At 36.8% G+C, this 26,896-nt stretch overlaps 1 protein-coding gene across 1 annotated transcript; it reads right to left on the bottom strand.

The window, feature by feature from the left end:
- On the bottom strand, window positions 1–26,896 carry gypc (glycophorin C (Gerbich blood group)). The gene is made up of 4 exons (XM_055215089.2): window positions 26,608–26,896; window positions 22,417–22,550; window positions 4,670–4,708; window positions 1–1,418 (listed from the first exon to the last, which is right to left on the bottom strand). Exons 2-4 carry the CDS (start codon window positions 22,478–22,480, stop codon window positions 1,222–1,224), a joined length of 300 nt encoding a protein of 99 aa, XP_055071064.1. The 5' UTR covers window positions 22,481–22,550; window positions 26,608–26,896; the 3' UTR covers window positions 1–1,221.

The following is a 26,896-nucleotide window of genomic DNA, read 5'->3' as shown; positions in this document are numbered from 1 at the left end:
TCGTGTTAATTCATTTTATTTGTTGTGAAAAACACCTGAAATTAGGTTAAGGCATCTAATTAAGGCGAAACAGATATTTTGCTCATATCGAGTTTCTCATTTAGTCCATTGGTGCCTCTGGTTACAAGCAACCTTTATAGCATTAGTCTAAATACATCTTAGAAAATCAAAAGTATTTTTTTAGAATGATCACAATTAAAGCAGCAGCAGTGTAATGCCTATATACATATTAGCATTTAAAAGCTTTCTGTAAATAACAACCATATGGTTTTTTTCCATGTCTATCTGTAAGACACAGTAATTATATGCATATTATGTTTGTTTTCTGGGTTTGTTCCACTTTTCACATCCTGGAGTGCCGTCTAACAACTTTCACACTCTAGATAAACACATATACCTTTGCATTTAAATGTTTTTTTTAAACACCAGCCACATTTAAATTCTGTGTAACAAAACCAAACTTCACTTCAACTGAATATCATCACTTTCTTCCGAGCTGATGTTTGTTGCTGACATTCAGTGTCAAATACAATGAAAACAAAAATACAGAGAGATGTGATATGATTCATTTTCTTGTCCTGTTGTTTTTGAAACTTAATTTTTGAAGAAGCACAAACTCCACATTTTTGGTATATAGTACTTTTGTTTTATGTAACAAAAATTAGCAAGTAGCTATTTTTAAACATCACTTGACTGTAATCCATGATCTTATAAAGGTAATATTTGATTATCAAAAAAAGAAAAGAAGTGTAATTATTGTGTAATTTCCATGCAACCCAATTAACTTGTGATGTTTTTCCATAAATGTGTTTGTTTTTGCGTACTAAATGGTTGAACCGAGAATAACACAACATGGACCTTTTTTACAGCATGGCAGCATTGTCCCAAAATTCTGAGAAATAGTTTTCAAATACCTACAAACCAGCATTTGTTCTCAACTAGTTTGCCCCTGCTGATTGACAGCTTAATTTAGGCTACAATTGCAAGCCTGTTTCCAATCAAATGCTTCACTAAACTTTTTACCTCTTTTCTTCAAGAAACAAAATAAAAAAAGCCTTCAAAAATGTAGAGATTTTCGAATGCTCTTCACGTTTCTTTCTGTTTGCTGAAAGTCTGTGAGCTGTTAGGCTGTTTAAGCAAACAGGATGCAATTAATGATTCAGACATCAATTCAGCCTGAAGTTTGTTATTTGATGCACATAAAGGCCCAGGCATTGTGTCTCATATGAAATATTCTTTCTTGCTCTCATCCACGGCATCCTGCAGGGCCGGGTCTCCTCGAAGTGCAGCATCTGCTGTCTCTGCAAACTCTGTGCCCTTGGCCTCGTTGGTATGATACGTGCCCTTTTGCTGGTACATATACCGCAAAACGATGGCTATGACGAGAAGAAGGACCAGAACGACCACAGCAATGACAACTAGAACAGACAGACAGGCAGACAGACAGAGAGTGAGAGGTTAGATTTAAAGCTTTAAACATATCCTGAGGGCAAAAGCTATAAATAGAGACTGAACTGTAGAGGAACCGAACATTTCTGTTTATATTAGGACATTTGGTAGAGTGCTATTTGTGATATGGATTTGTACCGCTTAGCTAATCTCTAGTTGCAGCATACTGAGCAGGATTAACACAGAAAGTCATATTACACCGAATTAAGAAGAGAGGCAAATTAGATATTATTAAAGATGCATGCTTTTATACCACTTTTGAGGTACCTCTCTTGGTACCAATATGTACTTATGCACTAATATGACCTTTTTAGGTGCAAAGGTGTATTTTTGACCATTTCTGACAGTGTAGCAGCCATTGAAGCAACGCTATCTCATGGCAATTTGGACATATTTTATTAGGTGGCTAATTCATTATTAATTTGTACGACCACATTCATACATTTTGGTATGATTTGCCTTTGCCCCTGTGACCTTGGGGTTAGGGATGGGGGTTTGATTAACTTCGCACAAATTCATACCAATTAGCCAACTCTGAAAATATGTACAAATTCTTGTGAGATCAGGCTAATTGAAACAGTAGCACCTTATTATGATGCACAATGAATGAACACAAATTTTCTTGACTTTTTGAGAAACCTTTATGATCAGAACCCTGCTGTGTTTTAGTGATTCCAATTATTTTGTGCACAGGTACAAACTCAGATACTGATAATTCATGTGTAAATACCTAATTAGAGACCACTGTTGTACTCTCATTCTCTGCTTCTCCAGAAATATCCTGAGGTCGTGTGCAATTATGACCTCTTATGTCCAAAAAACTTTTCAGCGATCATCAAACTGCTTTTCTTAAATTGGTTTGTCAACACAAGCATGCTTATTTACTGATGAAAAGGACTAGTTTATTAATTCTGTGCATGCATATTGCAAACTTTCGTACATTATTTGTACAACATGTTTTTCTTTGCCATAGATGGCATTGGCTTGCCCACTACGGGGCTTAAATGATTACTCCACTTAAAAGAAAAATCTAGATAATTTTTTGTTGATGTCTTTCTTTGTTCAGTTTAGAAGAAATTAAGTTTTTTTGAGGAAAACATTACATGCTTTTTCTTAATTTAATAGACTTTACTGAACAACTCAACAGTTTACAGTTTACAGTTTTTTTCAATTGTTTACACACTAATATATAAATTTCCACACAATTTGCAAAATTCCACTCCAACGAGCAAAACACCTCCACAGATTTGCACAACATAACACACAATGTTTGCTTCACCCTTTTTGCAAAACATAACACACAGTGATTTGTAAAACTTTACACACATTTTCACACCTTATACACAGGTAACGATTGTGAGGTTACTTCCTTGTCATTACAAAGCCCTGGATTGCCAATTACCACACTAATGAATGAATTGGATAGTCACATCCACCAAGTGTGGAAGCACACATGTGCTAATTTGAAAACACAGCACTCAGCTGTGATATAAAAGGCAACTTTAATAAAAATGGAAAGACTAGAAGAAAAGGAAAAGACAAAGAAATGTAATTGGACACAGAGCAATCCCCAATGTGCCAGGGAGGGGTAACATCACCCTTTGCGCTGCTATTACACAAAAAGGGGTCCTCCACCACCATGCAAATATGGGATCCTATAATGCAATCTAATACTTGCATTTCTTGACAGATTGCTCAAGATTGTCACAGCATTAAACCAAGTGGACCAGATGTGGTACATTGTCGTTTGGGACAATGTCTCATTCCATCGGGCTGCTCTGGTCCAGAATTGGTTCCATGAGCACCCTGAATTGGATGTCTTACCTTCCCCCATACTCCCCCTTCCTGAATCCAATAAAAGAGCATGGTGGTGGAAGGTATATGACATGTGGCCCTATGACCGTGTGTCCCTCATTCAGGCCATGGAGGAGGCCTATGATCATATCGAAGCAGCTTCTGTGCAGGGGTGGATTCACCACATGAGGCGATTCCTCCAACGGTGCCTTGCCAATGAAGACATAGCCTGTGATGTGGATGAAATCTTATGGCCTGATGCAGCCAGACGGAGAGATGATGAATAGTTACAGTATACTTGTTTCTTTTACAGAAGTTTTTCTTCAGAGTCAAAGTGTATGTACTTCATGCATTATTTTTTATTTGCCTACAGATGTTATTTGTTTCAATGATTTCATTGTTGGTTGACTACTATAACTGACAATGGTAAGAAATACTGTAAGTATTGAAATAAATAAATGAAATATTCAGTCTGCAGCATCAGTGTTGTGCAGTGCTTGTTAAGTTTATAGTAGGCCTATTTGTGTACATTCTCCCCTTATCTCAAACTAATCATGAAGATTGTTGTGGGTTTGTCACATTTTTTTTATCTAAATTATCCCTTACATAACAATGTCTGGACAAAAATCTATCACATGCTATCTCCTAAAATATTTTTTTACAAATGTGTTTTTTATTTATCACAGCAGTGTGAAACTGGCTGCAATAGTGTCTGATCATTGAGGACTGTGTTGGTTGAAATGAAAACTAATAGCATTTTCACAAATATGTGTACATGTTTTGACTGAAGTGTGTATGTTTTGACTTAAACGTGTCATTTTGCAAACAATCTAGGAATTATGCAAATTGAGTGTGGTGTTTGGATAACTGTGATTATATTTTGATAAAAAGAACCCAGTTTTCAAAATTGCGTGTAAACAATTGAAAAAAACTGTAAACTGCAGTGTTGGGGTCCAATAAAGTCTATTAAATTGAGAAAAATCCTGGAATGTTTTTCTTAAAAAACTTAATTTCTTCTCGACTGAATAAAGAAAGACATCAACATTTTAGAAGACATGGGGATGAGTAAATTACCCGGATTTGTTTTTTAAGAAAGTGGAGTAATCCTTTAACAATTTAAAGTCACCACGAAACAGAAATAGCGAAATAATCTACTTGGCCCCATCTTCACGCCATTCCAGGAAGTGAAGAGCCCTGGTTTGAGGAGGGGAATAGTTTAACGTTTTTGTTATGAGGGCACATTAATTGAAAAAAATACACAGAAGTAATGTATAAAAAGCACTACAATATTCCATAAAAATTTCATGGTGACTTAAAAGGTTGTCTAAAAACTGCTTTGAAAAAGTATGCATTGTTGAAAACACTATATAGACTTAACTTATATTTCAGGGACTATGTGAGTTTTGAGTGCTGTTACCAAACGTACCTCCAACTATGGCCTCGAAGTAACGACCATCTGATCCATCTGAAGACACAAAAAATATATATTTTAATAAAACAATAAACTTATTAAAGTACTAAAGATTTAATTGTATCTACAGAATGGCCTTGTCCACCTTAATAAAACTTGACATCACTGACACTAAACTAACATAAAAAAATACAGAAAGTAAAAAAGTTGTAATAAAATGGAATGAAGCATAAACTGTTTTTAAACATAATGGGCAGATATTTCTCGTGCTGGTGACTTTAGACCATATCATTCCATTGATCTTTGCTTTTGGTAAAAAAAATAAAGTTTAATGTCTTCCAGTTTATAATAATAATAATAATAATAATAATAATATCTTTTTTTTGTATAGCGCCTTTAAAACTCATTTCTCAAAGTGCTTAACACACATATAAAAAAGTCTATTCAGGATGAATGTTTACGACTGTTTTCTGCTCAATCTAGCAGCATACAGCCACACCTCACTGATCCCTTGCAAAACACGTACTGTTTACTTTCTTCTGGTGTTGTTATAACACAGGTGAATCTTTCATGACTCTTTGTTTTTATAGACAGCTGTCTCATTGCAGTACGGCAGTAAGACTCATTCTCTCCGACACCGTGGGGACAAAAAACTCGTTAAAGAAAGTGATTGAAGATAATCATGAATTATTGCAAAGGCAACATCTGCTGCCTTGACTTGACTTTCACTGAAGGACAAGCAAACCAAACATGTTGCTTTCGAAATGGAGATAGATCTAGTGACACCCCTAAGCTACTTTTAAATAGAAAAAATAATGCAGCTTTGACCAGACAGATGCCCCCAAAACATGAACAATTAAGCTCCCTCATTAGGGATTAATAACCAGTTACACTGTGATTAAAAGCTCATTGTGATTTGGTGTTTACAGTGTGATTATATTTAGAATAATTAGGGAGACATAAAACATTGACATTTGGCTAATGTGAAGGGCATTAAGGTACGTTTGCAGGTATAGCACACTCATGATCTTTTATATGTCCTCATATGTGTCCACAGAGGCTGGTAATTAGGTGTCCTTTAAAAAGGGTGGGGTAATATGAAAGAAACATAACTTTAAAATGATGACGACCTTAGAGAATCGCTCAGGCAGTGAATTATTTATAAATCAATCAAGTGCTCCCAGCTCCACAAAACCAAATGTCGGAAAAGGTTCGGTCCCTGTGGATCTTTTCTGTGTCCCTTCATAACTTCATTAAAAGTAAAAAAAAAGTCTGACTGAAATATATATCTTTGAGTGTAGACGTATATTTTTTTCACAACGTGCCCAGATATCTGCACTGTCCTTGACATTGGACACAACTATTGGCCTTCAACAACAAGTTTCAAAAATTAATACAACTTAGAAGCTTCTACGATCTTGACCATTGACTTTGACCATTCAGTCAAATATGCGCTACCATATTGTTTAGTATTACTTACTTAATCCAAATCATATCTAGTCCTTGTTTGGTATCTATGCGATCCATTTTTGATTTCCTGGATAATAATATGCATTAAACTCTTCTTCATAATAATACTATAAAAACTCTTTAACATTTCCACCTTAACATCGAATCCAATTCCATATGCAAAACTGCATGTTGGAAGACAAAGACTTTCCCTCTGAAAGTGTGACCTCTGATTGGGTCAGACACATCTTAAAGATGTGACCTCTGCACAGGTTAAAAACCCCTACCTAAGAACACACCATGGAGCACACACATCTCTTAAGTTTTTCTTTCTGGATACATTTGAGTCCTTTTAGGACTCTCATCCGAATGAGGATGCGAAACCAGACGTTTTACCTCTAAGTTTGTGCCAGGCTTTGGCCGTGTCTTTTCATTTACGAAGGATCATCTGCTTCAAGCTGGTTTTTCTCTCATCAATCCTCTCAGCCAAGATCAACTATAGCCTCACCAAACTACATCAGGACACTTTCTTTTATAGCAACACTATGTAATTTTTTTTACCTTTAAATAATGTCTCTAAAATTATTTCAGTGATAGAACAACTTTTAACTGGAAAAATTGTACTGTTGCTGCAACCTGAGCAGCCTCCTAGCTGCTACAAGCACACTCTGAAAGTGGTGGTGGAGGGTAGAGCACACAGCCCCGCCCCTCCCCCTGCTTGCAGAAGGGTGTCTTATACCAGACACTGTTGCGCTTTTCAACCACATGGGGGAGCTGTGAGTCATTTTTACATAGAAACTACATAGTGTTGCTTTAATGGGCAAGACATGCAAGTATCATATTTAGTCTTATTTACTGATGCATCACGCATCATTATCCCTTTTTAACTAAGGTGCATTCGCATTAAGTAATGGTTCATTTTAGGCTTTGATCTGCTGAATTACAAATACTGCCATAAGTTCATGCTTTATTCTTTTCTCTACTTAAACCTTAACCTTCTTCCAGTGCTGACGTATGTGTGTGTGCGTGCGTGTTTGTATGTTTAGAGTAGTATGTGTTTAGTTAGTCAATAAAGTCTGATTTGTATCGCTACCTGCTCTTAAAGCTGTTGGATCAATTTTAGGATATTCATCTCCTTAGCCAAGAGAGCTATATCCTAATTTAGTCTATAGTGTCTTACTAAACATTCGCTGGACGAGTGTTGGCCAGACACCCAAGACCTTTATTTGATCCACATACTTATAATTGATTACAATCCATTGTAAGTACTTTACATTTAAACTTATGTTTGTTTCCCTTAATTGGGATGGTGGAGAATGTTTTTAAAATATTAAAAATTAATATTATTAATTATTAATTATCATTAAGCCCCTCCTTTAAAATCGCTACAATGCACTGGATTTCATTGAAAAGTCCCAACCGGGTCATAAGTTGCATGCGGCAAGAAAGACTTCTGTCATATGTTGGAAATAGGCGCGTGCATATTATATAAATGACACAAACATGTAGTGAATCATAAGTTAAACAGTGTTTTATAGTGTTGCATGACTCGTACTCGCTCCTCCCGCGGTAGTAACTCCTACTTCTTCATATTTTCGTACGTTATCGGAAAGAATCGGTAAAGCTAATCTTTCTTTTGTAAATCTGACTAAAGACTCTTCGGAGATATAAAGGATGTAATACTACTCTATAGGTACTCCAGATTAGCATCAGAAATGCAGAAAGAGCCTGTGTTATGTGAGCTTTAAGCTATGATAAGAAAATATTATAATTAAATGACAAACCTCAGCTTTGAATGTCAGATAAAGTTTAAAGATGGGAAGACCCTGTACAAAATATTAAATGTCCTCTCATTCTGCAGCAGAAACAGTGTGGTGGATGTTAAGCCCATTAAAAAAGATCTCTCGAAGTCACACAGCCACAGCACCCCGGGAAGCATTAAATCTCTGCTAAATTTGCCATGCAAACACGAGGGAGCCTGTCTCGCCTGGAGGCGTCCCATCGTTAGCCCAGTTACAGAAATCTGTTAGACACTGTGACATGGAGGAGGACATCTGTGCCGCGTGGCCAGATCTGAAGAACAGTTTTTCACATCCTGCCTTTAAACCCAATGGGTTGGTCCTAAAAGACGTCAAGGGCCAGAGGCATTGCACTCTCCATCTCTCCCCCTTGTCCATGCCACACACACACACACACACAGGACACGGCAAATCCATCAGCTCGACATTTGCTTTCATCACCTTCCCAGAAGCGGAGCTAATCTCGCCCAAAGCCGGCTTTTGAAGCGCACTAGTAATTGTCTCCCGATAGGATGGGCAGCAAAACCAGAAGCCAAAATGAATTCCAGTCCCCTCAGTTCTTGGGTGGGAGAAGCATTAAGCTGATAATATTCCACTTTGAATTAATGCAGATTCTTCATTGTTGCTCTGCCCGCTGCCCAAACTAAAAACTGGATGACTACCAAAGTAATGGCATTTAACTGTGATCAATTTTGTCAGGGGACATTCAGTGTTCTGGCTTTGCTGTATTTAAATTACACACTTTTGATAACTAAGAATATCCCTAAATATTCAGATTTAATGCACTACTATAATATGCTACACTGTAAAAATGGTGATAAAAAGTACCAGGCAGTACTAGGGCAGTACTCTTAATTTAGGTACACATATGTATACCTAAGGTACTAATATGCACTCTTTGGTACCAGAATGTACATCTGTGGTACTAATATGAACTCTCTAGATGCAAAGGTGTACTTTTGAAAAGGGCACCGTCCCAGTGACAGCTAGGAACCATTTGACCATGTTTCTGACAGTGTAAAATACAACCTTGCTAAGTTGTTAAAACAAACACAACAGCAAACCAAATATTTGCCTTCAAAACTGTGTATTTCTTTTCATGAAATTGATTGATCTTGCCTTCACATTCAAATTCACTACGCTTTAAAATAAAGGTTGTGAATAAAAGGTTCTTTGCAGCGATGCCACAGAAAAACCATTGTTGGTTCTCCAAAGAACTTTAAAGGCGGAGTCCACAATGTTTGAAAAACGCTTTGGAAAAGGAGACGGGCCGACTACCAAAACATACTTATAGCCAATCAGCAGTAAGGAGCGTGTCTACTAACCGACATCCTTGCCGGGTTGCGTATGTGTGGGGCGGGTCTTTTAAAAGAAGGTCCAGATTCTATTGGGGTAGGGGCGTGTTTGTTTAGGTGATTTCAAATATCAACATTGGCTTTCAAACATTGTGCACTCCGCCTTTAAGATAATGTTTAAAAAAGGTACTTTGTTTTATCCACTATAAACGTCCTTTTATGTAAAATATTTTTTTTCTTTATGGAACCATAAACATCAACAAAGAACCTTTTAGGAACTTTTATTTTTAAGAGTGTAAAATGTGCCACCCATGACCTCTTTGCGTGTACTCTAACTAAGCTCTGGTATACTGTCAAAACAGCGGGGACAAAGGTCCTTGTCTGATGTCTGAGGTGATGGAGTGTCAGAGCAGGCCTTCATATTTCATGTAGGGGTGAGAGGAAGAATTAGCAGCTCCTGTGATGTCTGTCAGGAAATCGCTCAACTGTGGCCAACTGCCTGTGTCAAAGTGAGAGTGAAAACAGACACTAAACGCTTGACTAAACTCACTTTTAGACATTCCCTCTCCCTTTCTTTTTCTCACTCTCATCTGAATTGAATGGCTGCTGGTTAATACTGAGCATCCAGTTGATAGCAGCGTAAAAACGCATATATACAGGTGTCCCTTAAAACAGGAGGTGTTCATCTCATTTTTGGCATTTATGATTGAATTGGTATGTTCCAGTATGTTCTAAAAACTATAAATAAATAAATATGGAAGCTTGAGGGTCTAGTAAATATTTCTGATAATTTTTAAAGGTAATTTCTGTATTAAGATATCAATTTTAAAACGCATATGGTAGCTGCCACAGGACAAACATGTCATCGTCTGAGACAATGTACTCTAGGGACGAAAGACGATCTGTAGAACAGTTTGTCCTTTTAGGGCATGAAGCCGTCTTCCATGTAAGCAGACGCAGTGTATGTAGATAAAAACAGCTTATTTTAAGGTAATAAAAACATTACAGTACATTATGTATGGTCTTTATACACCAGTGATAATATAGTTATGTATATTATATTGCATTTCTATCAAGAGATCCTTCTAAAAGTTACATAATGCACCTTTAAGGAACAATGTTTTACCAGTTAAATTTTAGGGATACAGTAATGTACAACATTGTATTATGTTTTGTACACGTGTATAGGTACAAAATGGAACCTTAGGCTACCCTAGTTACAGAAAAGATACAGTTTTGTACCTTTTTTCTGAAAGTGCACTTGTATATTTACTATCTGAGGTACTTGGCATAAAATAGCTCATGATTGACTCTTCATTAAAGTTTTAAAAGTAAAAAAAAATGAAATGGAAAAATGGAAAATACAACACAATATGATAACGTCAAATCATTGTGATAAGTAATTGTGCTTTGGATTAAAGCATCTGCTAAATGCATTTGTTTGACCCCCTTCACCTTCAGAACTGCCTTAATTCTATGTGGCATTGATTCAACAAGGTGCTGAAAGCATTCTCTAGAAATGTTGGCCCATATTGATAGGATAGCATCTTGCAGTTGATGGAGATTTGTGGGATGCACATCCAGGGCACGAAGCTCCTGTTCCACCACATCCCAAAGATGCACTATTGAGTTGAGATCTGGTGACTGTGGGGGCCATTTTAGTACAGTGAACGCATTGACATGTTCAAAAAACCAATTTGAAATGATTCGAGCTTTGTGACATGGTGCATTATCCTGCTGGAAGTAGCCATCAGAGGATGGGTACATGGTGGTCATAAAGAGATGGACATGGTCAGAAACAATGCTCAGGTAGGCCGTGACATTTAAACGATGCCCACTTGGCACTAAGGGGCCTAAAGTGTGCCAAGAAAACATCCCCCACACCATTACACCACCACCCGCACCAGCCTGCACAGTGGTAACAAGGCATGATGGATCCATGTTCTCATTCTGTTTACACCAAATTCTGGCTCTACCATCTGAATGTCTCAACAGAAATCGAGACTCATCAGACCAGGCAACATTTTTCTAGTCTTCAACTGTCCGATTTTGGTGAGCTTGTGCAAATTGTAGCCTCTTTTTCCTATTTGTGCGTGTTGTGGCTTCACAAATGCTTTGCTGCATACCTCGGTTGTAACGAGTGGTTATTTTGTAAAGTTGCTCTTCTATCAGTTTGAATCAGTCGGCCCATTCTCCTCTGACCTTTAGCATCAACAAGGCAATGCACAGGACTGCCGCATACTGGATGTTTTTCCCTTTTCACACCATTCTTTGTAAACCCTAGAAACGGTTGTGCCTGAAAATCCCAGTAACTGAGCAGATTATGAAATACTCAGGCCCGTCTGGCACAAACAACCATGCCACGCTCAAAATTGCTTAAATCACCTTTCTTTCCCATTCTGACATTCAGTTTGAAGTTCAGGAGCTTGTCTTGACCAGGACCACACCCCTAAATGCATTGATGCAACTGGCATATGATTGGTTGATAAGATAATCGTATTAATAAGAAATTGAACAGGTGTTCTTAATAATCCTTTAGATGAGTGTATTCCCAACCAAGTATAGGCTTAAGTCACTGAGTTGTAATTCATAAAGCACCTGTTTAAAAAATGAAAAGCAAAATCCTGCACTGCAGAGGAACAACAAAAGCCGAGACTCTGAAAAAAAGAGAATAACCTGCGGGATCCGGCAAACAGCCATGGCTTCTAATGAAGCTCTAACAAACCAGACAAACGTTAAGCTGTAGTTCATCAACACACTTTAATTAGATACATTTTTCATTGGCGTGCAAGTCAAAGTGAAACCAAGTTAGTGCAAAATGTCTATATAGCATCTTGCAAGAAGGCTATTAGATTTCACACTGCTTTACATTTTTTGTGCCCTTTAAAGATGGTACGAATGAGAATTCATGTTAACAGTGCTTCGGGGAACAAAGGAATCTGCCATAGTGATTAATACATTTGAACAGAGAAAGTTGTAAAGCACAACTGACCTGCTCTCTTCAAAGTAATGCGCTTAAGTTCAGAATGACTTGTAACCCCTTATTAGACTGGAAAATATTGATGAACAAGTTACTTACTATGTCTGCAATGCACAGTCCCATATCAGGAAAGGCCTTAAAAGAGCCTTGAGGGTAAGCTTGTAAGACCATCATAAATCTCTCTTTTACTGGTCAGGAGCTCCTCTCAGATACCTCTATACCACCAAGGCTGTTTAGACCTTTAAATCCTCCTCTTAAATAGGTTTTATGATAGTCATTTCTATCTTACTCGAGAGAACCGGCCACTGTATTTCTACACTGTATTGTATGTGATATGATTGCTTTGCAAGATCTTATCAGAAAATTGATGTTTGCAAAAGCTTTTGTAAAGGCTAAAGGATGTTCACCCTTCCCATGTGGTGGTGAATCATCCAAAACAATCAGAAACCATTTATATAAACCATTTCACAGTGTCATATTCTTATCTTGGGCAAACTATTAAGCAAGTTAAAGGGGATGTCTAATGCTATTTTATGCATTCTGATTTATTAACTCTGTTAAAGTGTTAGATTCTCATACTAAACACGTGAAAAAAAAACTAGTTGGACGTATGACACAGTATTTCTGTGCATTGCGTGCTTGTGACTTGCTTAACCAGCGGTTTTTGGAAAGAAGCTGTCCATATATTTTGGTTAAGATAGGTATTCATTGTGTCTGTCAGCCTAGACCACGACTGTGCTAGCTTAAGGAGGTTAATCACATAAAGCTATTGCACCGATTTACATCATACGGCATACATGCAGCTTTGATAATAGTCCGTATTGCAGCCCATGAGCTCAGAGGACAGCAATAGCACAGGTGCAAGCATGTATTTCACATGGCCTTGACAGTGATTATAAACCTTAAATTGTGTGGCCATATGAGGCTGAGATAAAGAAGACAGAATTGGGAAACAACACACTAGTCTCCAATTTCTTAAAGACAAATGAGCAAAGCGCTGAAGATAGTGCAGGAAACAAGACTAATGGATGAGACTAATGGAGTAAAATTTCAGCACGTCTTAAAGATGGGGACAGGGTGGAAGAAAAGCTTGGGATGCTACATTGAGGAGATGGAAATATGTTTGTGATTGAGGCCAGAGAGAGGATCCACCCCAGCAGCTGTGCAAATAAAAATACAAGCTGCTCGTTCTTCCACGAAATTGCACAGCCGCCCATTTTTATTTATTTCACTAAATCTCTCACCTGCTACTGTAAGTGGCCAATAACAGTCAATTATAAGTGTGTGTGTGTGTGTGTTTAATATGGGTCCTAGAGACCATTAGAAAACTCACTTAAAGTACTTTTTATACTCTCTTTAAACACAGTCACTTCACAATGCCCAAGAGTGTACACATGCATTCTTTGTCTGACAGCATTTTGAAGAAGAAATGACTATAATGGGAATTGCATAGTAATTGCATATGCTGGGTTGTTTCAACTGAGCATAGATTCATTTGATCCCAGCAGCTGTTTGATATGAAATTTTTCACTTAAGGTGAAACTAAAATGAATCATGAAGTCAACAAAATGCAGCATGAAGTTAAAACAACTTGATTTTGCAAGTCAATTCAACATACTATTTTAACTTTTGGCCTGTGAAAAGCTGACATAACTTATAAAATAAAAAGAATTTAACTTAATTGACATAAATGCTGGATGTTTTTACAGTGTACAGCATTTATTCATCTTAGCTATCTGATCGTAAAAGACCAGCTGTAAATGCCCAACTTTAAATCCGATCGCTCAAACCACTTTAGGAGTTGGGATTTATTTCAGACAAAACTAGACAAGTTTAAAAACATCTGGTTGAGGAAACCACATATGTTAAAACTTTACTTTACATAATCACTAAACTCGCGCAACTTTACATAATCATTAAACTCGCGCATTAACCGGAAGAGAGCCCAACAAACTAAGAAGACATGCTTTATGGAGCGACGAAAGTGGGTTTAAAGCTTTCTTAAACCAATAAAATAGTCCAATGACAAACTCGATTATATTAAATAAAGAAATACAATTTTGATTTGAGAAGCGTTTTTTCCCATCATGGTCCTGTCAGTTATCACGCTGTTTCACTCTCCTGCTACTCTGTACTGCGCGATTTAGCTCAGGCCGAGCAAGGAGACGCACGTCCCCTGCCCAACATGCAGTAAACATACAATAAGTGCTGCCTTTTGTTGCATATGCGTCATCTTAAGTTTTTTTATGGCGGAGTAATGAATAGTGTATTTGCATTTTGCGTGAGAGTAAAAGATCGGATTGATATGCGTTTTGCCAAGATGCTTTTATGTGGGCGAATGTAAATGAAACAGTTTAAAAAAATCAGACAGCTATCCGATCAGAGAAAACAAATGAAGTGACCAGGTGTAAAAAGGCATTAATGGCATTAATCAAAACACTTAGCCTACACTGTCATTGCTGCTGTCATCCTTTGGACGTCGTTGCTGAACGTTTTTGACAGCGATCAGCTGTAAAATGTTTTGGTCCTGCTCGATTTTTGTTGACTTCAAGTAAAATAATGGAAAATTTTTCATAAAATCCCCTGGGGTCAATGTGTTAGCATGACAGAAGCTTGATGCTGTCGTGTGAGAACAAGCAACAGACACTGCTTACAGCATTTTTCCATCGCCTGAGTGGCTTACATTTCTTGCCCGCCACAGAAAACCACCACAGGTTTATCAATGCCATCAAATGTATTATTTTGTTTTTGTTTGTTTGTTGATCATGAAGTACAAAGTAGATGAGGAAAACTTGCCGCCATTGTTGTTTGCGATGCATGAAATGGTGCGCTGTGATTTGTTGAGCGGATTTATTGCATTCTGCAGAGAAGGAGGACTGCCGTTTATCGCGTTTTGGGAAAAAAGAGAAAAGATGACAGAATAACATGGCGGATATCGGATTTTGCATGAAATTAAGAATCTAGTTTTTAATACTGACTTGATACAATACTGATTTTGGTGGTAACTCATTTTTTTAAAAATGGCGTTTCTCACATTTTGGAACCAAAGTCTTCATACAGTATTATACAAAAAACACAACAGACAAAAGGCTGAAATATCTTGAACAGTATTATAGCCTATTGTGCCCTGAAGCAGTTTTTTGCTTTATCATTGTTGTTATGAAAGCATGTTTCCTTATATTTTTACTCTGGTTAATCAGTTTTGTCAGGTTTTAAAATCTCTTGACACTCACGACTCTTATGTGAGCCAATGCGACTTGGCCCTCGACAAACCGCACACATCAAATACCGAATCCAACAGACCTTCCATTAAACAGTGACACAATGAATCCGAAAGGCCTTTGCTACCTAGATGGCTCCATTCATCATCTGGATATGTCTCACAATACCATGTGTCATAATCAAAGCACTATAATTATGAATATGATATTCATTTCTATAGCTTGCACTTGCCCTTGACAAGGTCAGTCTATCATCTTTGGGACTAGGCCATCTAATCTTTGCGAGCGTCGAAAGTGTGAGGAATAGATTGAGAATTACTGAGAAATATGTAAGAAAAGGAAATTGCAAATGACCTCCGGGTCAGTCGGCCACAGATACAGTTATTCTGTGGCCCAGAAATCAGATTGTGGCACTGAGGGGGAGGAAAAAATCAAATTGAGAATGAGGGCTTGAGGCGATGGAGAGCACGTCTATGAAGATAAGAGGAATGTGGTAATATCCACAGGGAACCAAACCTGAGTGTACAGAAAGGTTTTTAAAGTTTTGAGACTTTGTATTGCAACTTTACGAGTGCAAACATGAGACGTCAGATGTTGTCATTCACCTAGCTTACAGGTAAAGGATTCATAATGCAATGAATCTTGTTTATTGTTTTGGGTATAATGTATTTGGAAATTATGATTTGAGTTCAACATTTGGGAGATTGCTTATTCATATAAATCTTTGGGAGTTGACGAATTATTACATGAAATCAATTGATGAAATCAGATTTACACATTAAAGAATGTCACTCAGTCTGTGAAAACCCAGTCATTTTTGTGATTTACCTACATAATGTAAAGAACATTCTGTGAAGAACATTGATATCTTTAAAGAGCCAGTAAGATGGCAATTTTAAGCATCCTATCACTGTTTATAAGTCCCAGACAACAGGTGTAAATGCATGCAAGGTCAAAAAACACTGTAATTTTCCCAAAATATACATTTTAAATTACTTCATTTCTCAGAGATCCCCAAACGATTCGTGTGAAGCCGTTCAACGACTCACTCTGCCTTAACCCCACCTTTCAGTAGCCTACACTGCTCTGATTGGTCAACTGACACAGTCTCTGCACAGACCACAGATCAGTGGCACAGACCAACAATAGTGCAACATGTATTGACCTAGTCCTAACATGATTTACTGAGAAAACATTATCGACATCAATACATATCATTCATCATTAATCCAAGCAATAAAAACAATGATAGAAACTATCATTTTACACTCATTTAAGCATTTATGTAAACTAACCGGGTCATAGCAAAACCGTAAGTGAGCATACGTTAACCGCTTGCTAAAGTGACTCTCTGACAGTATATTAAGAGTTTAAACAACAACATCATTCATCATTAATCCAAGCAGTAAAAACGACGATACAAACTAACATTTTATACTCATTTAAGCATTTATGTAAACGAACCGGGTCATAGCAAAACCGTAAGTAAGGCATGCGTTAACCTCTTGCTAACGTGACTCTCTGACAACAACGACATCATTCATCATTAATCCAAGCAATAAAAGCGACAATAGAAACAAACAATTTTACATTTATTTAAGCATTTATGTAAACTAACCGGGTCATAGCAAATCCATTAGTGAGCATGCGTTAACCGCTTGCTAAAGTGACTTTCTGACAGTATATTAAGAGTTTAACAACGACATCATTCATCATTAATCCAAGCAGTAAAAACGACGATAGAAACTAATATTTTACACTCATTTAAGCATTTATGTAAACTAACCGGGTCATAGCAAAACCGTAAGTAAGGCATGCGTTAACCTCTTGCTAACGTGACTCTCTGACAACAACGACATCATTCATCATTAATCCAAGCAATAAAAGCGACAATAGAAACAAACAATTTTACATTTATTTAAGCATTTATGTAAACTAACCGGGTCATAGCAAATCCATTAGTGAGCATGCGTTAACCGCTTGCTAACGTGACTCTCTGACAGTATATTAAGAGTTTAAACAACGACATCATTCATCATTAATCCAAGCAGTAAAAACGACGATACAAACTAACATTTTATACTCATTTAAGCATTTATGTAAACTAACCGGGTCATAGCAAAACCGTAAGTAAGGCATGCGTTAACCTCTTGCTAACGTGACTCTCTGACAACAACGACATCATTCATCATTAATCCAAGCAATAAAAACGACGATAAACATTTTATGATGTTTTATTAACGTAGTTCGGGAGGAGCACGTCAAATAAACCACTTAAGTACTTCCAGCTGTCTATAATCAGTAATCAACAGATACTCTAGTACCACCAGATGTCCTCGACAATCAGTAATCATCATATCTACCCAATCAGGACAAAGGCAAGCCATATATAAGTCACAGTTTGACTCTGCAAAGATCCTCTGCAGTCTTCAGAATCCCTCCACCACCCCATCACCTCTCACTCACCAGGTTAATTCCTAAACTGGGGGGGGGATACTCTGCGTTCGGGCCCATTTCCGAGCTCAGAGCCCTCTCCCCGGACAGCACGCCAAATACGTTTACTAATTTAATCTTACCAACTTATTTGTAAGTGTGAACTCGTGAAACACTCATTTAAGCAAGTATGTAGCTATAATCATAACTAGCTGTGTGCAGGTAATAGTTTTCATTTTTCCAGCGGGCAAGGCTGTAGGCGGAGATTAGTATCTCATGTGACGTGGAAGTGTTCGTGTGACGTGGAAAAGGCAGGCAGGAGATCCAATCCATATGACAACTCGTTTCAGCGATTCAAAGTCGACTCCCTACTTTAGAAGCCAATAACTTTATTAATCATGCACTTTTTGGTTAAACTACTTTGCATATTGTTTACATTGAGGGACAGCTACATGACACACTGCAATACAGGCCAGTTTCGATTTTGGATCTGTGTGGCTCTTTAATATTAACAGAGTAAGGTCATGTCAAAGACCGAAATCAATGCAAAATCAATGATTGAAATCAAACTTGGATGCTTCGAATGTCAATTAGATGATGAGACTTTAGTCTAGTTTTCACAGGCGCGGTGACATTTGCCTCTGAATGCTAAACTGAATGAAGCCCAGACCTCCATGCTAAACTCCACCGTCTACAAATGCTGTCACCTGTTTAGCAAAATTAAAAAAAGTCACAATCTCAGTTTCTGCGAATTAAATCTGTCACATACAGTATTATTGTCAGTTCTAACACCTCCTGAAAGTTTGTGTTAGATTTGAATGTATGCATAAACCTCAGCTGCTGAGAGACGAGCGCATGCATCACTCTCCCTATACCCAAGAAAGTCTGTAAATAGAAACAGCCAGAATAGCAGCTTTCCAACACCTTTCTATCACGACTGCGAGGCTCATGACCACAACAGTGAGTTCAAGCTTAATCATTTGTGATGATGGTCATGAGATTCTGAGTATGCCATACACACACACACACACACAACCATGTGAAAGATTCAGTTAAAGAGCTCCTCAACATTTCCCTCCCTCGGCTGATTTTTCCTCAAACGATCTGCTGTTTCTCTCCTTCCCTCTCTGTCCTTCTTGGCCTGAGGTCACATCTGCCTGGGATTTCGGGCTCAAGTGGTAACTGCTCCTATCTTGCCCAACCATATGTCACGCATCTCGCCTCGGAAGAATACGTCCTCTCTCCACTCCAGCGCTCCCTCAGACTCCGTCATTCACACTGAGAGTCTGCGGTTCTCGGAGAGAAAAGGCTTTTCAATCAGTTTACTAATGGGCATGTGCTCTCATGAGCCACTCAAGTGACTGCAGGCCTACCGAGGTTGATTATAGACAGCTGGTTGAGAATAACGCCTGCTTCTGTTAGTGATAATAAAAGAGTCTGCTGTTGATGGCAAAACATTTCTGCGGGTGAAAGTACACAGAGCGGATTCTTCATCACACACGGGAAATGGATAAATATTACTGTGGAGCTGAAGTGTTGTTAAGCTGGATTTTTTTTATCCTTTAGTGCTGTAGTACATTACATTACATAAAGATCGAAGCTGAATTCAGATTTGTTATGAACAGGCTACCGAACATGAAATTGTTGCATAATGGAAAGAATGCAGAATTTGCATCCGGTATTTAAGTGTAAATAAAATGCAATATAAAAACAGCTGCCACATACAATTGATTTAAAAGTAGTTTTTGATTATGTTTTATTAATATTATGTGTCATGCATTGTTCTATCTTGAATATAGCCTGACATAAAAAGATTGTAGATACAATTTAACCAAGCAACCAAAAATTGTGCTATATAAAGTGGTTCACTGGCTCTTAATCATAGGGGGACCTATTTTTTAAGTGCTATATAGCACCTATGTAGCACATATGTAGAACTGTAAGTCATGTTATCCACTTGTTAAGTCTGATGTCATCCAGCGCTTCCGGATCCAACCAATCTCAAAGGCCATAGGGATATAACAAAAAACAAAACAAAAACACTAATATACACTCATGTCATTATGCAAAACTACAAAATATCCTAATCCCCAATCCTAATTTTTATCTCCAAAACAAAATTCGAGATGACCAGACATGGACTCATGGACATGGATTTTTTTGCGAATTATTAATATATTGCCATCAGTGATTCCGTGGACCTGGAGACTGCAGTATACACTGCAAGTTTATAAATTTTTGCTTAAATGTGTAATATGAATAAATAGTGCTCATAAACAGCTGTTTAAATAATACCCTCTACTGAAATGTGTGGAGGCTTGGACCTAAAAACAATATTCCTTACATCATACCAAGCGGATAGCACGGTGTGATAGTGGTTTCCCATGAGCCAGTGAAGCACTTTTAGTGCTATTTAGCAACAATTTTTAGAGTGTAACAACCAATCAGGTTATTGGTTTAAGATCAGCGTTAAGTTTCAGAATCATCTTATTTTCCAAAAACACATAAAAGTCAATATATACACTCATCTAAAGGATTATTAGGAACACCATACTAATACTGTGCTTGACCCCCTTTCGCCTTCAGAACTGCCTTAATTCTACGTGGCATTAATTCAACAAGGTGCTGAAAGCATTCTTTAGAAATGTTGGTCCATGTTGATAGGATAGCATCTTGCAGTTGATGGAGATTTGTGGGATGCACATCCAGGGCACAAACCTCCCGTTCCACCACATCCCAAAGATGCTCTATTGGGTTAAGATCTGGTGACTGTGGGGGCCATTTTAGTACAGGGAACTCATTGTCATGTTCAAGAAACCAATTTGAAATGATTCGAGCTTCGTGACATGGTGCATTATCCTGCTGAAAGTAGCCATCAGAGGATGAGTACATGGTGGTCATAAAGGGATGGACATGGTCAGAAACAATGCTCAGGTAGGCCATGGCATTTAAATGATGCCCAGTTGGCACTAAGAGGCTTAACGTGTGCAAAGAAAACATCAAAACACCATTGCATTAATGAGAAATTGAACAGGTGAACAGGTGTTCCTGATAATCCTTTAGGTGAGTGCAAATCATATAAACCATAAATATTGTGGTTATTATTAATATTTTCTTTCTTAACCTCCTAAGACCTGAATGTCCACATATGTTTTTTTTTTTGTTATCACCATAATAATTAATTCTGTGTAACTGGAACCTGTTGTACACAAACACGCACAATTACACTGCTTCATGTTCAAAGAAAAATATTTGGTTATTATATTTATTGGTTCTTTCTTAGCCCAAAATAGCTGGTATAAGTCAGAAAAAAAGCTCGGCTCTTAGGAGGTTAAAGTATTCCCAGGTATTAGATATATGGATTCACTGTCTGTGACCATCTGTTTATACACTGTATAGACTGGTTAATAATCTGGTTAAAAATTGAACTAAATGTATTAAAAACCATAATTATAAAGAACAATTCTGTTTAACTTTATAATTGCAAACAGTGATATGATCTGCATCCTTGAATTCCCAGGCTCTATGCAAGTATATATTTCTTTAAGTTATTAAAACTATAAAACTAATAATTAATGACCAGTTAAATTGAAATGCATTATTATGAATCTTCAGAAACCATAACCGTCTGGGTACTAATAATCTCCAATAGGCCGCAACACAGACAGATGCTCATCTAATAGTTCCCAATAAAAAAAACAATATCATGGTTGACCGTCAGTCAACTCAAATTGGATGCTCAGTATGCAGCTGTTTTGCGAAAATGCAGACCACACAGTTTCCTTTTACCATTTTATCTCACATCCTAGCAAAGGGACTTGTAAGGGTTTTCAGAACAGAAGATAAATCAATATTTTGGCTGGTTGGTTTTGTCCTCACAGGAACACAAACACTCACTGACTCAGTTCTTGTCCTGTTACTGGAAAACTATCTACAATCCCTCTGGTTCCAACTTTTTCATCCTCCTCCCAGAACAAAGTGAAAATCTTGTCATATCTCCCTTATTCATTCAGTCTTCTGAGTGCTGGGATTTGTTAGTCAGTGCTGAGATTTGTTACTCAGTGTTTTTTTTTGTACCTCAACTCTATAGCACAGAGAATTATTTAAAGTAGCTTTTAACCAAAGCAACTTATTTTAGATTTAAGGTAAAAAGCACAACCAAATTCTTCCAGATTTCACTTAAAATTGATCATTGATCATTTTGACATTGATGAGCCCACATAGATGTGTTACACAACTAACAATTTAACAAAGTCAAAACTTAGTAGGTTGAATTAGCTTGCAAAACCAATTTGTTTGAACTTTATGCAGCAGTTTTCTGACAATGTACCACACATGGCAAAAAAAGTTAAGTATTGCACAGCACTGGCAGAAAAACCTGAGCAGTTCACAATAATAAAACTACACACTCCAAATTACACGCAGACTTGCATGCCTACACACACATTAATATAGAACATCCATACGTAACCTTATTTCATTTCATACAATTCTTCACTTTGTACAGACCCCCTTTGTATTACTGCATTGGCCATCCTGTCCTCACACTTATTCTGTAAAGTTCACACAACTACAGAATACTTACCATTATTTTTGGCTGATAGAGTTATGCCAGATGCTTGTGTTGTGGAGTTGTCCATTAGGAACATGTAAAGGAATATTTTGGCAGTAAGAGTGAAAGGAACAGCTGTGGGAGTGCTCTCAGAGATGATGAGATGCCTGCAGAGAAACAGAGAGGGGGATTGCTTCACTCCAGTGTACTCTCAGAGAAAACATACGGAAGGAAATAGCAGGAAAGCTCCAACAGAAATTAGCACACAAAGGATTGCATCAACCAAATCCAAATGGGAATATTGAATAATATTTAAATGTGGGATACTGATGCTGAACATTACGAAACAATGATATAATTTTTAAACAACTAGTTACATAAACAATGACTGTATAGTTACATCATTTTCCTGTGTACAATCTTGCAATAATATGGCAATGTACAACGATTAAAAAACAACTATATGATGATCAATATGTAGTATTAAAACTTTCAAAAGCAAAAAAACTTTCTTTGTATGCTTAAAGAGATGCTGAAGTGTACAATGTAGATGCATTTGAAACATTTAATTTTAGCATTATTACATTTTTACAGCAACAAAACGTAAAAAACTTATACATTTTTCATACCATGAAGCTGTATAACCATTTTATTAATATTGTTTCCATCCTAACTCTACCCCAAACCATATACTAAACCCAAACCCTTTTTATACATTTTTTAAATATGTAATGTATTTTTATATTATTCAAGGTAGGAGACAAAAATGGGTAGGAAAATTTAACAATAAATAGTAACAATATAGCATTTAAAAGATATTTTAAGCAGCTAATAAACTCCTACGCCTAAACCTACCCAAAGTGGTTTATTAAAATTATGTACTTTTAGAAATAAAAAGCAGTGTAATCACAATAACTTATTAATTGCGAAATTTCAAAAGCAGTACCTACCAAACTAGTTAAATTGACGATGTGCTGGAGTATATAAAGTACAAAGAATTATTAAAAGGCACCTATTTCATTGCTAAAAACAACATTATTTTGTGTATTTGGTATGTGTTTGCGTGGTTTATAATAAAAAACACATTTTCCACATATTGTACATTTTGTAGCTCCAGATTTCACTCTCTTCCTGAAACACACAGATTTGAAAAGCTTTGTGTCCCTGATTGGCCAGCTAATCTGTACATTGTGACTGGCCTGAATACCTCTGATGTCAGCCGGAAATGTGGTGCTTCTTACTATGTTTGAAAGATTCGTGCACAATGCAATGCTGACAGTTAACTTACAGGCTGTGAGTTCGAAGGGGGAGGAATTATGATAGTGCCAGTCTTGTCTACATCACCAATCCCAGGAAGTAAACTTTTGCCTACAATTCGTGCGTTTCTTGTAGTACAAGAAAAGAGATTTACGTTGGAGACGATAACTCGCTTCATTGTTTACTTTGGGGTTTGTACCTTTTGCATATCGTTAACATGTACTTATACACACTTACACACCAAAGAAAATGTATAGACGTGAATCGTACAATAGGTGCTCTTTAAAGTTATTTATCCACAAGATCGCTAATCCGGCTTCTCTTTGTTAATGCACGCATTTAAAATTTCAAAAGTACACCGACTGAAAGACGGCAATTAATGTTGCAAATCTGTGATGTAGCATGCAAGAGCCAATAAGCATTTGATATCACTACCATTGAGCAATGTGTCATAAAGCTTCTTGAGGTGCAATATTTTGTGTGAACGCAAGATTTGACGTTTTCTGTTTCTACCAAGAACTGGGATCAAGATCGCTGGATAAAGGGCTGAATTTGGATATGTTCCTGGCAATCATATGAATTTTAATGATAAAGATTAGGGTGAATCAATAAAATTAACATCTTAAATGTAAATTTATGTTTTGTTTTGGTGTAATTATTGTTGCATAGGAGAAAATACCTTTTGTGTGTCATGAGAAACAAATTAAATATTACAAAATGGTTAAATGATTACAGAAAATCTGACATTTTTCCTTCTATCAACCTAGATAATGTAAAAAAGAACAACCCAGTAACTTAGTTTTGGAGAGCCATTTTCTGCAAGCAAGTAAAACAAGCTAATTGAAATTTAGCTCCCCTTGTGATGTCAGAAGGGGATAATACCTCCCCTTAATCTGCACCACAACACTTCTATTTAGTGCAGAGATCAGCTCATTTGCATTTTAAAGGACACACCCAAAACGGCACATTTTTGCTCACACCTACAAAGTGGCAATTTTAACATGCTATTATAAATTATCTGTGAGTTTTTTGAGCTAAAACTTTACATATGTACTCTGGGGACACCAAAGATTTATTTGACGACTTGTGAAATGTCTGCTTGAATATTTCTTAAATAATAATAATAATAATAATAATAATAATAATAATAATAATAATAATAATAATAATAATAATAATAATAATAATAATAATAAGTCAGAAAATATGACTGAAAACATGCCATTAAAATGAGTATGAAATGCCATTGCCCGTGAATTTAATATTTATGAACAGGAATATGTACAAATCTGTGTCTGTAAAGCTTTTAATGCGTAAATAATTAACGTATTAGTCCGGTCAAAATGTTGATATGTTTCAGTGTGTATGAAAATGTAAATGTGTGTGTGGTACATTCAAACTTTATGTAAAAATACACACATATTCTTTTGCTTGTGTGCATATCACGTTAAATATGCACACAAGCCAAACTTTTCAGTTTTACAGCATTGCACACTATCAAAATTATTTGAATTTCTTTAAACATTAGGTGCTGTAGGCTTCTCCTTGAACTTAAGAGCTTCTGTCAGATGTAAGTCTGATGTGGACAGTCGATTTGTCTTTAGGATCATTATAGTGGTTCATGACTTTCTATTAAACACTCTCAATTTTTATATATAGTCTTGTTTGACCTACTGACAATTTATCAGCACAGGAAAGGGCTCGTGGCTTTTATCACTCAAACTAAAACAAAGTCTGCTTCCTTTTTACCAACACACTGTCCACACCCTGTGTGTGTGTTTCCTGCCTGAAATCCAGCTATAGATTTCTATTTACATTATGAAATTATACACTAGCATGCTTATGTTTTGAAACTTTAATTTCAGTGTGTGCTGGATAAAACTAAATAAAGGTTAGTTAGAGGTGGAAGACTGATGATTTAATAGGATAGAAACTAAGTATGACTCCAAAAAGTTGTATATGCCTAGAATATTGTACTTTTTATTCAGTTTCTAAGTATTGAAATGCACAGTGTTAGTTTTGTGAGCTTAAACATAAGCTTTATCCAGCTGATATGTACATCCCTGCCTTTATTGTTCTTTACATTATTCTCTTTCTTTTGATTATCACTCTAATATTTACACATGCAGCACTCATACGCAAGCCTCGGGCAACATGGTATGCTAGTCACAGATGCCCAGGAACTACTTCAGTACTATTTAAAAACATCCCAGGTGGTTCATTATAGAGTTGGTTATAAGGATTTTGATCATTTCCACAGTAAAATAAACTATAAATAGATACACAGAATCAGACATGTATACCATAATAAATAGGTTAAAGGGATAGTTCACCAAAAATGAAAATTATGTCAAATTTACTCATCCTTGTGTTGGTCTAAACCTGTATGAATTTCTTTATTCTGATAAACACAAAAAAGATTTTTTGATAAATGTAAGCACATAAAGGTAAGCACAGTTGGTGGTACCCATTGACTTTCATAATATTTGTACTGTCAGCTGTCATCTTTGTACACTATCCCTTTAAGGGAGACAAAATGATACACGTTGCTTTCTGTTTTGAATTACGGTTCATGAATGTATAGTCAGCTAGTAAAAAAGTAATGAAATAATGTATAATGAGTAACAAAGTGTATTAAATATATAAGTGTGCATGTATGTGCACAGCCTATATTAGCAGGGCAGATGTCACTTACAACTGTTTGGGGTTATTTGCTGAGCTTGCATGTTGTATCTCTGTTACTAAACACATTTAACATATAACCTGTTTCCCTATATAAAGGAAAGCAACAATTTTAGATCTAAAAGAAAGTTTAAAGTGTGTGCTGACTGTGAGAGGAAAGAGAAAGAAATGTAAACTTCACCATCAACTTCACCAAAATCTATCACTTTATACCACACATTCGAGTTGTATGTTTTCATGACCGCATGCTTAACTTTAAATGTATAAAAGTGAAGTGTTACTCACCAACTTTTCCAACAGCAACACCAACAGTCCCGCAACAAGTTTTCCCAAGTGTGCAAGCTTTTTATCCTGTTCTCCCTCTTAGTGTTTTCCTAGGAACACAAACACTTCCCTTGCCCAGAAGGAGGAGTTGCTCTTTCACTTTCTAAAATGAGAGGCAATGTTATTGCGAATCATATCAGAGGTTTGTTTTCATACAGTCCGTTAAGTTTAAATGTATGGCACGTCCTCATTCATCCCTCCCTTCCACTCTTTATACACCCTGTACATACTACAGTACTCATTTCTCCTG

This window comes from Misgurnus anguillicaudatus, chromosome 17 (assembly GCF_027580225.2).
Source record: "Misgurnus anguillicaudatus chromosome 17, ASM2758022v2, whole genome shotgun sequence".
NCBI lineage: Eukaryota > Metazoa > Chordata > Actinopteri > Cypriniformes > Cobitidae > Misgurnus > Misgurnus anguillicaudatus.
Note: the sequence above shows the minus strand (reverse complement) of the source record. Positions and strands in the feature narration are given on the sequence as shown.